Below are 15,927 nucleotides of genomic sequence, written 5' to 3'. Positions count from 1 at the left end.
AGGGAGCACATAAATCAGGATAGCCAGAACAAGCATGGGTCGGAACCAGGAAAAACTAAAATTGGAGCTCTGTCAAAATGGTAAGAAGATTAATTGTTTAGGCATCCACCTTGGAAGGTGGATGCCTAATATAGCAGGTACAGGAATGTGACTAGAGTTGGACAAATTAGGGAGCGCGTGCTGGCACTTTAATAGGAGAGGTGGGAGTACACGAACCCTAAAGGCCAAAAGCTTGGGAGCGAGCAGAGAAGTGAAAGATGCCTGCATGACAGTGACACCTAACCATACCCCCATCAGCAGATGAGCTGTGACAAATAATTGTGAGTTCTGTTCAAGCCAATTGAGCTACTGTCTAGATAGAAATATATGGACATGATTATTTATTCTGCAGTGGTTCTATATTAACCCTTTCCAATCCACTGTCTGAAGTCTGAAGACATTCTGATTGAAGCCTGTACAGCTCCGATGTCGGAAGACATCTGGCAGGGTATTCTTACTGTATATTACTGGCTGCTCTGTTGTCGGGGGCCTCTCCGGCATGTCCCATACCGCAGTACTGGCTCTAGCCATCAGATAGCGCTATTGTATAATGGCAGAAAGAGAAAGCCCCGTAGGAAACCCTGAATTCAAAATTGGATTGCAAAGGGTTAAAGTCTAACTATAATGAACACTTGAATTTTCAGGGATAACTACAGTAAACCTCAATATCCTATCTTATCCCAAACTATCATAGGGCCCTTGAGTGAAAAATCTGTTTGCAGGAAGCTCACAATGGCAGCGGTCATCAAATGTTAAAGGTGATTTTCTTCCCTTGACTGCTTGACACCCTAACTGTGCAGAACATTTATTTTATTAGTTATGAAAAGAACATTACCAGTAACGATCCCTTCTCCAATAAGAGGACCTTACCAAACAAATTGTCACATACTGTATCTCAATTTCCCAGCCCATGCAAGCATAACTAGGAAAAAAGTTAAGCTCATATTCCATTGGTCCACACTTTAAAAACATTTCAAGTTCTACATGGAACAGATTGTTTCAATAGATTCTGCAGATTGAAACTAATTTAACATAGAACTAAGAGGATTAATACAAGTTAAGTAAGAAGTGAAAATCTAAAAATAGAACAATATTAGTAAATTTCACTTATTTATAGACATTATTTCTTCTTCTTCCACTTAGTCCAATGCAACTAATGGGAATTTTGAATTTGCGTAGATGAGGAATTTTATTTACGATTTCTTAACTGTGAGTACACGATATGTCCAATGTAATCATAGAGCGAGGTACATAGATACCAATACCATAGATAGGCAGTAAATAAAAGAAATGCATTAATAACATGTTCTATATCTAAATATACTTGCTGAGGAAAAGGAGCTTATAAGAACCCTCAAGCCCCTATTGCCAAGCAGCCATGCCCATAACCTGCCAAGCTTTCCTCTACATACACCCCTCAGTAAGGCTATTTTGTGGGTTAGGCCTTTCATTTAATTCGCTTGTAAATATGTTGCTAAATACATGATGATAAGATAAGAGCAGTTACAGTAATTGCGCTATTTTTCTGTCAATCTTTTGTTTCTATCTTTCTAGAAGTAGCGTATTTACAGATGAAATAGTTGTCTTTTCGTTTTGTCATTTATGTAAATATTAAAATGACATTGTTTTAATCTCCTAATGTTTGTTTTAGTTTTGCATTTCATTTACACAAAATACACACCTCGTAATCAATGTCCAAATAGGAGATGTCTCCTTTCATGAAGAAATGATGCACATGTCTGTCAACAGTGAAATTGACTTGTCTTCCAAAACGCTCTATGACAACTGAATGCCACTGCTGGTCATCTAGCAGACTTCCCAAGAATACATTGACATGAGGGTTAGAGGCATGAAATTGCAAATTTCCTAAAAGGAAACAAATAAAAATAAGCACATATTATCTGATTATGAAAACTTTCACAATGATTCAGAACATAAGAAAAAAACAAGTGCAATTGGCCCTACTTATCTGTATGACATGTATACTTGGTGCATATTTCCATGCTGCCACAAGAAGAAACTGAAAAATTCCATCTTGCTCCGAATAGTCTGGGTTCTGACAATGGCAGAATATACTGTCATAGAAATATTACATTTATTTAACCCTTTAGCACTATCAGGGGCATAACTAAAGACTCAGGGGCCCTGATGCAAAACGTGAGCTGGGGCCCCCCCTCTATCTGTATATGTACCCGTACCCATATCTAAACCATGCTGCACAGAGACATAACTTGAAGCTCCTGGGCCCCAATGCAAAACCTGTAACAGATCCCCAAACTATAATGCTTTATTCATAGTGCTGGGCTCCCTATATGGGGAAGAGAGGCCTTATGGGCCCCCTAAGGCTCCTGGGCCCGCGTGCAACCGCATCCCCTGCACCCTCTATAGTTACACCCCTGAGCACTATATGTCATATTTAAGGCAGATGCAAATAGGCAGTGTATGGAGCAGGTTCAGGAGTCGACCCTGCTCTGTATGCAGAAAACATAGATTATACTCTACAGCTGCCACTGCTGGGATTGGAGATAACCCTGATTCCAGCTGTTTAAAGCCTTAAATTCTACACTTCATAGCGACTGCAGCATCTAAGTAGTTAGCCATTACCTGTCACTTCATTGTCTCATTTGGAAACAAAATGGCTGTAGGGCGACCTAACAACTTAGAATAAATATGCCAAAGTCACTACAAAGTCCTCTGTAATAATTTATCAATACCCAGAGCTAAGGCACGATGCACTCAGGGGGATTTTTGCTGTGGAATCCGCAGTGGTCATCTGCCCGTGGGTTCCGCAGCAATGTCTGTCCATAGGATGCAATGCAAAAGTGATTGTTCCACGCACGCAAGTGATTTCCGCTTGTGGAGGAAAAATCGCAGCATACTCCATTTCGGAGCGTCTTCCACAGGGATGGCTTCCATTGAAGTCAATGGAAGTCGTCTGATCTGCAGCCTATCCGGAATTACAATTCGGGAAACATCAGGAATCCGCATCATTGCCTTGCGATGGCATGAGGAAATCTGTACTGTGCATGTGCGCTGGCGTGCCGGCCGGCATATCTGTAGTACAGAAGAAAGAAGACACGGACAGGTACGCAGGGTCAACGGCTGTGGGCACGAATCCGTGCGTGCCCGTGTGGATTCGACCTACGTCTAACAAGTGGACATTTACTATGCCTAGAGGAAAGAAGGTTTCTCCACCGGAATAAAAGGAGATTCTTTACTGTAAAAGCAGTGAGGTTATGGAACACTCTGCCTGAGCCATGATGAATTCATTGAACTAGTTTAAAAGGTGCTGGATTTCTTACTTATGAGCAACAATATTATAAATTATGTGTATTAGGTTTTTGGAGATATATTCTCCAAATATAGAGGATATTTCCCTAAGATAAGTAAAATGAATTCTAGCTCATGTGCTTTTTCTGCCTTTCTCTAAATCAACATTGCAAGACAACAGTCTGAACCGGATAGACGTATGTATTTTTCAACCTTCCTATGATACCATGTTTGCATATTTCCTAGTATAATATAATTTAATATTAGTTGTATGCATATAAATACACTACTTCCAGGAAAAAAAATGTTCTTTTTGTATGACTGCTAAATTTTCTAAAGAGCTCGAAGAAATATCATACTGTTTGAAGGGATGAATAGTACATGACGTATAACAGCTTACCAAGGTGAATACTTAAACAAAGTCTTCCTTTAGCAAGCTCCAGTGCAATACGATCTCCGTTTTTTCCTTCTCCGTGAAGTAAAACACCATCACTGTGCATTGTTTTAAACTTAAAAGAGATCAAATCTTTTGTTGTGCTCATTGACTTTTCATTAAATCGATACATTATGGAGCTTTTACCATCAAGATAAATAATATCCGAACCTACAAATTAAGGATTTAACAGGTAAGTGTTACTTATTGTACACTTTACAATGTAAAAAGTGAGCAATGCTTAGTTAATCCACATTAAACACTTGGGTGCAGCAAACAGTACAGTATATTCTCTCCAAAGTCAGCAAACTTTCCAAACAACTTACATTTAGATGAATATTCAGTGTGGTTACTAGCAAAACTTTTTTACTTGACTTAAAATGACATAGTTGTGCTTGAAAATCCCTGTAAACTGCTGGTAACTAGCAGTTGCTTCCACCTAACTTGCTGTCCACTGACTGCTGTCACATTTGTCACCGGAGATAGGACAATAGCTAACATCATGCCCATTGAAGTGTATAGAGAGCAGGGGGGAGGGGGGGTAGAGAGAAGGAGCAACTCAAACGCTGTCAGTGACTAATAGTGACTGTTTAATGTGTTTTTAAGCTCTAAAACTCCCACATGGTGCAGTGTCCTCCATAATGATGTTATATCTATGTATGTATTACAGACAGTTAGAGATCAAAATCTGCAGTTCTCTGTGCACAGTCTATAGAACTCAGCATAGCAGCCAGGCTACTCCTACCAGTCCTGACACAACTGGAAATCAAATACACACAGTGCAGAGGGCAAAATGGAAAAAAATACAGGATACATGTTGTATGATGTCTGGAAATAACATTATTCCTCATGTACACAGATGGCAGTTTATTCTGAAAAGTCATCGGAAAGTGTGCTTTAAATTAAAAAAATCACTGCGCTTCACTGTGGATCCAAAAACAAATAAATCAGGAGCAACCTTTTCCTTTTGATCCTCCAGCAAAGTTACCAGTTATACCAGCTAATTCAGTATAATGCAAAGCAAAGAAATAGCACAGACACCAGAAAATCTTCATTTCCTATTATTTTCAATATATTGTGTCACATTCAGACATAGGTACAGGCATAATCACCCCCATGCTCAATATAATGTCTATAAGCCTCAGTATTCCATGGAGGCTGTAGGAAGGTGTGGAACGAGTCAAATGTACCTGAGGCGGCAGTCTCAGGTTTCATCATGGTAGGGGCGCCCCTGGTGGATGTCGCTTATTGAATTCAGTGGTGCTCACAGACAAACAAGTAAAACTTTCAAGAAATACTTGACACTCGGTATTCACTGCTCAGTTCCAAATTGTATACGCTGTCTACTTTGCTGAATGCAATTAAATATGGAATTGTGAAATTGAACAGTGAAAAGTGAGTGTCCCTGAGTTCATTGATATCCAACTGGTACCCAGAGTCCTTGATAAGGCAGCATAGATGGGGTACTAGGGTGAGTTTGTATTCGTGTGTCTACCACTTGTTCTTGTGTAGTGTTGTTCATCTTGATTGGACGTGTGATAAAATTGTTCTGCGTTTCGCAAAATCAAATTGGGTTAATTCAAAACGATTTTTGGTGAAAATCATGGAAAAAAAATATTCCATAATGCCTGCTGCAGAGCTCAGCGTGCAGTCAATTAGCAGACAGGGTGTCTTGTTGATGTAAAAAAAGTGTGTCCTTCACCTTGCATATGAGCAGCATATAAACGCCTAGCCATATGTAATATAGGCAGTTTACCAGTGCTCCTTTTGCAGTTAAAGGGGTTGTCCCGCACCGAAACGGCTTTTTTTTTTTCAATAGGCCCCCCCATTCGGCGCGAGACAAACACAAGGGATGGGTTAAAAAAAAAAAAGTTTAGTACTTACCCGAATCCCCGCTCTGCGGCGACTTCTTACTTACCTTACCAAGATGGCCGCCGGGATCTTCACCCACGATGCACCGCGGGTCTTCTCCCATGGTGCACCGTGGGCTCTGTGCGGTCCATTGCCGATTCCAGCCTCCTGATTGACTGGAATCGGCACACGTGACGGGGCGGAGCTACGCGATGACGCGTAGAAAGGGGCAGAGCCAGAACACCGCTCGTGCCGAGACCCAAGAGAAGGGAGAAGACCCTTCTGTGCAAGTGCGTCTAATCGGGAGATTAGACGCTGAAATTAGACGGCACCATGGAGACGGGGACGCCAGCAACGGAGCAGGTAAGTGAATAACTTCTGTATGGCTCATATTTAATGCACGATGTACATTACAAAGTGCATTAATATGGCCATACAGAAGTGCTTACCCCCACTTGCTTTCTCGGGACAACCCCTTTAAGCACAGGACAGAGAAGCTCTATCGTGTTTATATGCCTATATAACACATGGTCTGTTAGGTACACATATTTAATGGGGTTTTATTGGGGGGAGCAGAGAAAGATTCTTCGTTACATTTTCATGCCTATAAGAAATGTATATTTCTGCTACTATTAATGTATATAGCAGCATAGCAGACAGACAAAATATGCTTTGGCATGGGGAATACTGCAGTTCAACGTCGCCAGTCCAACCATTCTGAATTATTTGCAGACCTTACGCAGCTTATTTAGTTGGCTGTGCATTTTTCATTAATATAAGACAAAAAGAAAACCAAACAGGGAAACAGCCAATACACACAGTGCCTGTGGCCTCAGACATCATTCAGAATTGCCTGTCTATCCATAGCTATCAGGGGGGTTGGGGGGATTTAATTATGCTGTGTCAAACAGGGAGAGCTCACAAAAATACATGCTTTGTGACTTACACAGTTAGCAGTGGGATGTGGAAACAGAAATGCAAGCTCTTGGTGCTCACTGTGACATAGAGTCCACTCAAGAGGAGAAGGATGATGAAGAGGAAGAGAAGGTGGAAGATGATAAGATGCTTGACCCAACCCTGGCAGACAGGTAGAGTAATGACAGCAGCTCATGCAGTTCGGGTCTCCCAAGGCATATACATCCACAGTCTCAGTTATCTGTTGGATCTCACTCTCTTGGATGAAACTCTCTCAACTGGACAGACTCTAGACTTCTTTCACACTCATGGCTCTCATCAAGTGGTTACTCACTGGTCTCGCATAACTTGCAGTCTTTTATAGAAACATGCAGTTCTTGCGCTCACACAACAACGCGTTCTCAGCATGTCCTGTGTTCCAGCCCCTGTAAGGGCAGGCTTCTTACAAGAAGAGTTCTAAGCATAGCTGAGCCCTGGCAGGAGCAACAGCCCAACTCTTCTTCTCCTCCATCCTTCCAGCTCCAACTCTTCATCACTTCATACCTTCAACACTCCATCTACAACACCGACTAACTTACTTATTAATTTCTTCAAGACATCTCTCCCACAACACATTATGTGTACATCAACCAATCCGCGGGTGCTCTAACTATCCCTGACCTAGAAACCAGTGTACACACTCCACTATAAATTAAATACAGAATCTATATTTTAAGGTTACTGAAAGGGACACAGAATCCAAACTTTGGATGAGCCACTGAACACAGCTACTATCTCCTACACTCCCTGAGACTGCAATAACAATTGACCAACACAGAACCATGGCTGAGGAGGAAATACCCCCCCCCCCCCGATAACCCTCAGGTGTGCTTTAACAGTAGCAACCCACAATCACTCCCACCAGTGTCAGAGAGACACCAATGCATAGAAAAAAACAAACTACTAGCAGAGTGCAACTCAAACCGACACAACAGCTAGCCACTTCTAGTTACCTGTTAGTGACAGCAGCCGGCCTTGTGTACAATGAACCACAGTGGTCAGCAGAAACGTATTCAGGGGAGGTCAGAAAATTTACTGGTGGAAAACATGGCCAATCCATACCTGGACTCTATTCATGGGCCAATGCTGTGTGCTTGTCTCCAAGTCTAAAATTTATCTACCAGTCCCTGAAAAGATATGACTCATCCTATGAAAAAATGGGATGACATACAGATACATTGACAGAAAAAAATAAAAAATGATGGCTCTATAAGTTCTTATGATTAAAAAAGAATCTTATGTGTCTTAATTAGAGATGAGCGAGCGTACTCGGAAAAGTACTACTCGCTCGAGTAATTTGCTTTATCCGAGTATCGCTGTGCTCGTCCCTGAAGATTCGGGTGCCGGCACGGAGCGGGGAGCTGCAGGGGAGAGCGGGGAGGAACGGAGGGGAGATCTTTCTCTCCCTCTCTCCCGCCCGCTCTCCCCTGCTCCCCGCTGCGACTCACCTGTCAGCCGCAGCGGCACCCGAATCTTCAGACCCGAGCACAGCGATACTCGGATAAAGCACATTACTCGAGCGAGTAGCGCTTTTCCGAGTACGCTCGCTCATCTCTAGTCTTAATGCCAAAATAGGCTCGGTACTTAAAGGGTTTACGTTTTCACAATATCCCAAAGACTTAGCACTTGTCTTGCATGAAACAGCAATTTCAATGGAGACAGGAGAAAGTGGAATAAAGGGAGTATAATAGTTTTTCCAGCAAGAAATCTATATTTGTGTTTTACATTCCACTGTTGAAAGCTTTTAGACTTACTGTAAGTCCAGAATTTTACAATAAGTGGGGGGATCTCGCTCTGATTGATCTGTGACTTGATTCATTTGTGTATAGCACGAAACTGTTTAATGTAAACTTGGTTTAACGTATTGATTAAACAGACGGCCAGTGACATAGACGTAGTCAACATTTAACAAGGCATATGTTATTTGAACATTAGAAGTACTTACAGTAAAAGCTTTATAAAAGCCATGAAATTTCTTTTAATGGAAAATACAAGTGCTTTGATGCCGTATACAATTGTAAACGTATATGGATGTGATACATTTTTCATACAGCTTAGTGGTAAAAATTTGCTGTTCAAAAAAAATGCATTGTTTCTAGTTACTATATATAAAAATCACATATAGAGGGGATAAATATAAGGCCTCATGTCCACGGGTGGGTCGGATTCCACCTGCGGGAGCCCGCAGTGGGAGCCGATGCTGCCCGCGGCCATGGAAATTTTTTACCTGTCCGGGTCTTCTGCAGACTAGTCCGGGTCTTCTCCTTCCTGTCTGGATCTTCTTTCTTCTGCACTGTGGATGTGTACGGGTACACCGGGCGGTGCACCGCACCCAGTACACTTTTTAAAAATGTTTTAACTCTTGCTTTCCTACGAATCCGTGGCACGTCTGCAGTGTCAGCTGCGGGTGTGCCGCAGATCAGATGGCTGCCTTTGACTTCAATGGAAGCCGTCAGTGCTGGCCCCGCACAGAAATAGAGCATGCTGTGATTTGTTTTCCAGGCAAGAAGGTCTGCAAATCAAATCCGCTTGCTTTAATTATTTGCGGATGCCCATGCATCCCTATGGGTGGCTTGATTTGCGTCTCTACCGCATGGATTCCGCAAATAAAATCCGCCCGTGAACATGAGACGCTAGTATTTGTGCCAGAATTCTGGCATAAAAAAAGTTACAAGATGTACTTATGCTAACATTTGCAACTTTTTAGCCTTTTTTTTGGCCTCCTTCACTTTTCACAAAAACTAGGCAGGGCTTAGCAGAAGGAGGTAGGGTCATACACTGCCTCAAAAATGTACTATAATTTATGCCAGAAATTGGCAGAAATTACTGCACAAATCTATGTCAGCTTGTGGCTAGCATAGATTTGACTCTATGGCACACAGACTGACATTTGGCACACATTTCATAATTAATTTTGCCAGCTCTTAAGCCCCATTTACACGCAACAATTATTGCTCAAAACTCATTCAAACAATGGCTTTTGAGTGATAATCATTGTGTGTAAATGCTTCCATCTTCTGCTCTTTGGCTGAATGATGATTTTTAGGTGAGCTTTAAATCCATCAATCAGCCAGAAAGAGATAGCAGGGACCGCACACTGTGTTCTCCATGGGAGCAGCTGATTACATTGTGTTTAGCTGACAGCCTGTGGCAGCCCATGTGAAGACAATGCAGCTGAGTACAAATTCCAGACCACATGCTGAGATTTGCAAACAGCTGCTAGAGGCTCATTTACAGGCAAATGAAGCTGATAAAGTGTTAATGGGGATTAGTGTCCATTAGTACTTTATACAAATTGATCGCTAGAATTGTCAATCTTTCAATCATTTGAAAGATCGTCTTTGCGTGTAATTGAGCCTTTACTCCAGCAGCAGTGTACTAAGACCAACATATGAAACACTGCAATTAGGGAAGTGTGCTCCATGTCTCTCCCCTTTAGGGAAAAGTAAGGTGAATCTGAAATTTCATATGAACCTGTAGGTTATCAGAGAGCACTCCAAAAGTTAAGGTACATATGTAGCAATCGTTAACATGATTTGGCATTTTGTCATAAGTCGATTTACAGCATTATAGTACAGTGTAATTAAGTTATGATGGTGTCGTCTCTCCTTAAGGAAATATGGTTTTCTGGCTTGGTTTCCTATTCCCGATCATTGTTTTAAAGTCTTGTTTAAAGAGTTGTACATTGATTTGAAGGAATGCTGCCATCCAATAGGTGGTGCTGCAGAGGTTCATTATTTGCATTGTTATGATAACATGCTAAATATCAAGTTAACACTTGCTATATTTATACCTTGAGTTATTTAAGATATGTTGATAATTGGAGTCAGGGGCATATCTATAGGGATTGCAGGGGATGCAGTTGCACCCGGGCCCAGGATCCTTATGGGACCCATAAGGCCTCTCTTCTCCATATAGAGAGCCTAGTACTATGAATAAAGCATTTTAGTTGGGGGCCCTGTTACAGATTTAGCATTGGAGCCCGGAAGTTTCAAGCTACGCCTCTGATTGGAGTTCTGTCTCATCATATAAATAATTTTGTTTGCATTGAATGGTGAAGTTAGGCTCCTTGTGGCCTGGCAGTATAATTTGTAGATACCGTCTTCTCTAGCTATTTTGCCTATAAATTAGAATACCTTATGACTATGGCTACAGCAGTATATTATGGATTTTCCAAGCATGCAGTTCTTCAACGAGATCATTAGCCCCTTAATGACCAGGGTGTTTTGCTCCTAAAAGAACCAAACACTTTTTAGGGATTTTACTCATGTTTGACTGCCCTATTTTTTTTCTTAAGCTAACAGAATTGTTTTTGCTGCATTTTTTTCTTGACATTTAGGGATATTTTTTATATCTTTTTTTCACTTACTTTTCCCCCCATTTTTTAGTTTTATTGGGGTTAAAAAGCTGAAAAAAAACAATTTTTATGGTAAAAATTTATATACTTACACTAAAATAAAGTAGAAGAATGGGTTCCTTATTTTGTTTCAGGAGTTTTGATATATAATTTGTATAGTCTCAGATTACAGGGCACGTGTGGCAATGGTTTTGGTTGCTGTAGGCATTGGATAATTTTCTTTTTCTAGATATATTTTAATTTTATTCTGTATGTTTTTAACTTATTTTTTCACTATTCTTTTTAACATCTATGCCCCCCATGATGTCTTGTAAGACATCTGGGGGCCATTCACATTGTCTTTTTTTTAAATTTCACACTTTTCCACTATAACTGGGGCATCCGTAGGATGCCAGGACCCTGCAGCTCTGTTGGCCATTTGGCACCTGGCCGTCACAAGATCGCTTCCACTTTCTATCTTCACTACATAAAAATTCTGTATTATGCACATTAAAAAATGCATGTAATATGCTGTGCAATTACGCCCATGTGAATGAGCCCTCAGTATAAAAAGTTGTTGGAATATTCAATTTAAAGGGAGTTAACAGGGTTTTTCAGGATAAAAACCATTGGTGACCAATAGGACCCTCGCTTATCTTTATTAGTTTCCTCCACCACCCCTAGCCCAGCTGTAGAAGGTGGCCGGTGGTGGTTGGGATTATGGAAACAGCTGAGTGGGCTTTTCTATGCTGTTTGCGTAATTCCAGAGTTACAGAAACAGCACATTTCGCTGTGCAACACTGTTTGTGTAACTTCTATTTTGTGAACTTTCCATTGGGAGTTACGGAAACAGCATAGGCCAGCCACTCCGGCTACTCGCCCACAGCATAGAGTGCTGTTCCCAACGTGACCATATTTGACCTAGATAGGAATACTCATTTAAATTGTGCATACATTAGATGGATATTTAACCCCTTAAGGACATGGCGTATTTTGGGCTTAAGGATGCAACGATTTTTAGGGATTTTCATCTCCCTTTTTCAAAAGCCATAACTTTTTTATTTTTCCGTTAATGTGGCCGTATAAGGGCTTGTTTTTTTGCGTGGCAAACTGTAGTTTTTATTGGTGGGTACATAGACTATATTGAAAAACGTTTATCAATTTTTTTATGATAGCAGGGAGAGAAAATGCATCAATTCTGCCATGGATTTCTTTTTTACAGTGTTAATCATGCAGCATAAATCCCACAATACATTTCTTCTACGGGTCGGTAGGTATGATTACAACGATACTAAAATTCTTATAATTTTTTAGGTTTCTCCACTTTACTGCAAAAGAAGCCCTCCTTTTGGAAAAAAAAAATTCTAAATTGGTGCACTTGAAGTTCTATAACTTTTTTATTTTTCCATGTACAGAGCTCTTTGTAGGCTTATTTTTTGTGAGACAAGCTGTGGTTTTTATTGGTACCATTTTGGGGTACATACAGCTTTTTTGATCACTCTAATTGCGTTTTTTGGGAGTTAAATGCTAAAAATTAGCATTCTGCCTCAGTTTTTTTTAGCATTTTTTAATGTCTTTTGCCGTACAGGATAAAAAGCATGTTCAACTTATTGTACGTGTACTTATGATTAGAGATGAGCGAGCATACTCGTCCGAGCTTGATGCTCGTTCGAGTATTAGGGTGCTCGAGTTGCTCGTTACTCGAGACGAGCACCACGCGGTACTCGTCTCGATTAAACGAGCACTGACCATTGAATTCAATGGAGCCGGCAATACAGCCAGCTCCATTGAAAGCAATGGCCTGCCGGCGAGCGCAGGATGAATTGTCGGGAAGGGCTTAAATATATAAGCCCTTCCCTGCAATTCATCCAGAAATGTGTAAATATATATATATATATATATATATATATATATATACTCACCTTGTCCCGGCAGAACGATGTTAGCCCATTGAATTCAATGGAGCCGGCAATACAGCCGGCTCCATTAAAAGCAATGGGCTGCCGGCAATCGCGGGATGAATTGTCGGGAAGGGGTTAAATATATAAGCCCTTCCCTGCAATTCATCCAGAAATGTGTAAAAAAAAAATATATATATATACTCACCTGGTCCCGGCAGACGGAGTTGAGCGCGGCCAGCGGCAGTCCTCCTGAACTGCTCTGAAAAGCTGTGAGTAGTATTCAGCAGCCGGGGATTTAAAATCCCCGCCTGCTGAATGAGCTGCCTCTAATTGGTCACAGCCTGACCAATCAGAGGCAGATTCCACTCACACACCCATTCATGAATTTATGAATGGGTGTGTGACTGCTGCCTCTGATTGGCTCAGCGGGACCAATCAGATGAGAGGCATTTTGGTGCTCGCTCATCTCTACTTATGATCATGAGTATACCAAATCTTTGGGACTTTTTTTCCCCCCATTTTTATGCTAATATGAAAAGAAGCACAAAAAAGATTTTTTTTTCTTTTTTTCACATTTTTCTTTTTTGTACATTTTTATTATCTTTTTTTTTTTACACCATTTGTGTCCCTGTGGGGGACTTGCAGCATAGCACCAATGATCGCTATGATATGGCATTGCAGGACTTCTCTCCTGCAATGACTAATTGCTTATTACAGTGATCATAGGCAGTAGTAATACAGGACGCTTGTAGGTGGCATCCTGTTACCATGGCAACCCGTTGAGGTCTCTGCGATTACATTGCGAGAGCCTGATGACGTCCCAGAGGGAGCGTGCTCGCTCTGTAAACCCTTCTCATGCCACGATCCACATAGCTCGTGGGAGGGAAGGGGTTAACAGCGGGGGTCGCATCTCCCATGCACCCGCGCTGTTGCAGCAGGAGGCCGGCTATCAGTGACAACTGGCCCCCACTGCCGGATAGCGCAGGGAAGTACCCCGCTGCCATGACGCAGGGAAGGGGTTAATATGAACAGCACTATTTTATGATTGTAATGCTGCCTTAGGGATCATTAACACGTCAGAATTTTTCATCAGTATTTTGAAAGCTAAAATCAGGAGTAGAATGTACAGGCAGAAAGTATAATGGAAATACTTGCATTTATTCCATATCTTGGACCAGCTCCTGGTTTTGGCTTACAAAATACTGATGAAAAATACTGACGTGTAAATAAGCCCTTATAGGCCGCAGACAGACAAAAGGAATGATATATTATAGTATATAATCATCCTCAAGTAGCATACACACATTGCAACAAGCCTTTGTTGAAGAAATTGAACACTGTGGCTTCAAAATGATCACTTTTAGAGATAAGCAAGCATACTCGGTAAGGCGATTTACTCGAGAGAGCATCGCCTTTTTCGAGTACCTGCTGGCTCGTCCCTGAAGATTCGGGGGGGCCGTGGGGGTGAGCGGGGGGGGGGTTACAGAGGGGATCGGGAGGAAGAGAGAGCGAGAGGGATCTCTCTCACTCTCCTCCCCGCACCCCCTCGCTGCACCGCGCCACCCCCGACCCCCGCGGCCCCCTCGAATCTTCAGGGACAAAGCCAGCAGGTACTCGAAAAAGGCGATGCTCTCTCGAGTATATCGCCTTACCGAGTATGCTTGCTCATCTCTAATCACTTTATAAAGTCTTGGGTGTAGTGATTATTTTTTAACTCAAATATGCAGTCACCTACATTTTCTATTACTATTATAATTTAACTATTATGGAGCATTTTGACATACAGTTATTATCTATAGAACTCTATAAGATTCATATAAAGTCTATTTAATATTAAAGTTTAAAACTGATGTTTTTTCATAGAATGTGAAAGATAATGTTCAGATAAGCAAAGTTATTAGTAGATCAATTTGAAAAAGTTATAAGGTGAGAAAGGCTATGATATAATCCCAAATTGATCAGCTTGACATTCCGTCATGAAGTTGGTGTTAAAGATAAGGGAATTAACTCACTACCAGTTATATTCCACTATCTGAAATTATCTTTCTATTTCGTTTATACAATTTCTTTTTAAATATTCTTTTAAAGGTTGGCATAGAGTGAAAAGGAGCTGCTGAAACAGTTTCACCTTGTCTAGGCATTGTAAAGAAACAGAACAAAAAAATCCTGCACATTAACTCCTTAATGACAGGAGTGCTGTGGTCCAATATGACCAGACACTTACTTGTGACTTTGCATTTGTGGTGGATTAATGACACCAAGGTATTAGTATTTCTTAGGCCGTATTCACATGACCAACAGTGAGTTGTGCCTGAGATGCTTGGGCACAATATGCATAGGACAGCACACGGACACTCCTTTCGTGTGCTGTCTGAAGTGCTGGACACCACACCTTACATGTGCTCTTCTCATGTAAGTTGGGAGGGGTGTTGTCTCTCCTTTAGGACAGCACTTAAAAAGTGAGTGAAGAGAATTATAAGGCCATGCATGCTCCTTTGGGAGATATATGCAAACTATCATATATCTCCCAGAGGAGCATGCATGGCCTTATAAGTCTCCTCACTCACCTTCTAGGTGCTCTCCTCCAGGAGAGACAATACTCCTCCAAACTCACGTCATAGGCCACTCACTATCCAAGCCAGAATCCTACTGCACACTAATGAGGGGCAAACATGCAGAAACAGCTGTCTGTGTATGTATTCGAGTTTGTTTTTTAATTCCCAATCAAAGGGTCAGACTTTGATTTGCAGGAATGCTGACATCCAATAGGTGGCGCTGCAGAGGTAGTGTTCCATCTTCCTTATATGCACACAAGACTTGCACTTGAACGTTAGTCCAAGTGAAAATTTGCAGGAACCCATTCAAATGAATGGGTTTTTTTTTTCCATGTGTGTTCCGTCCATATTACAATTTGGAACTTGCTTGGAAGTATTGCTTATGTGAATAAGCCTTTAGACTGACACATAAAGTAAGGTAATTTTTGCATACTTTTTTATAGTAATATTTTTTATTTGCTTTATTAATAATTAGTTGTGTAAAAAAAACTAACTATTTTTTATTAACGGTTCCTTATGTTCTTTACTATTGAACCTATAGAAATCATCCACATGACTTATTGTAAGCATATATTGGCTTATATGTGC

At 41.1% G+C, this 15,927-nt stretch overlaps 1 protein-coding gene across 1 annotated transcript in view; it reads right to left on the bottom strand.

Annotated features, from left to right (window-relative positions):
- The window catches only part of CNTNAP4 (contactin associated protein family member 4), a 303,723-nt gene that overhangs the window by 174,494 nt on the left and 113,302 nt on the right, over positions 1-15,927 (bottom strand). Inside the window, exons 5-6 of the mRNA XM_066605004.1 lie at positions 3,710-3,913; positions 1,721-1,905 (exon numbers count right to left, since the gene is read on the bottom strand). Coding sequence (XP_066461101.1) covers positions 1,721-1,905; positions 3,710-3,913 — 389 coding nt within the window. The remainder of the gene's footprint in view (positions 1-1,720; positions 1,906-3,709; positions 3,914-15,927) is intronic.

The sequence above is a fragment of the Eleutherodactylus coqui genome, chromosome 5 (assembly GCF_035609145.1).
Source record: "Eleutherodactylus coqui strain aEleCoq1 chromosome 5, aEleCoq1.hap1, whole genome shotgun sequence".
NCBI lineage: Eukaryota > Metazoa > Chordata > Amphibia > Anura > Eleutherodactylidae > Eleutherodactylus > Eleutherodactylus coqui.
Note: the sequence above shows the minus strand (reverse complement) of the source record. Positions and strands in the feature narration are given on the sequence as shown.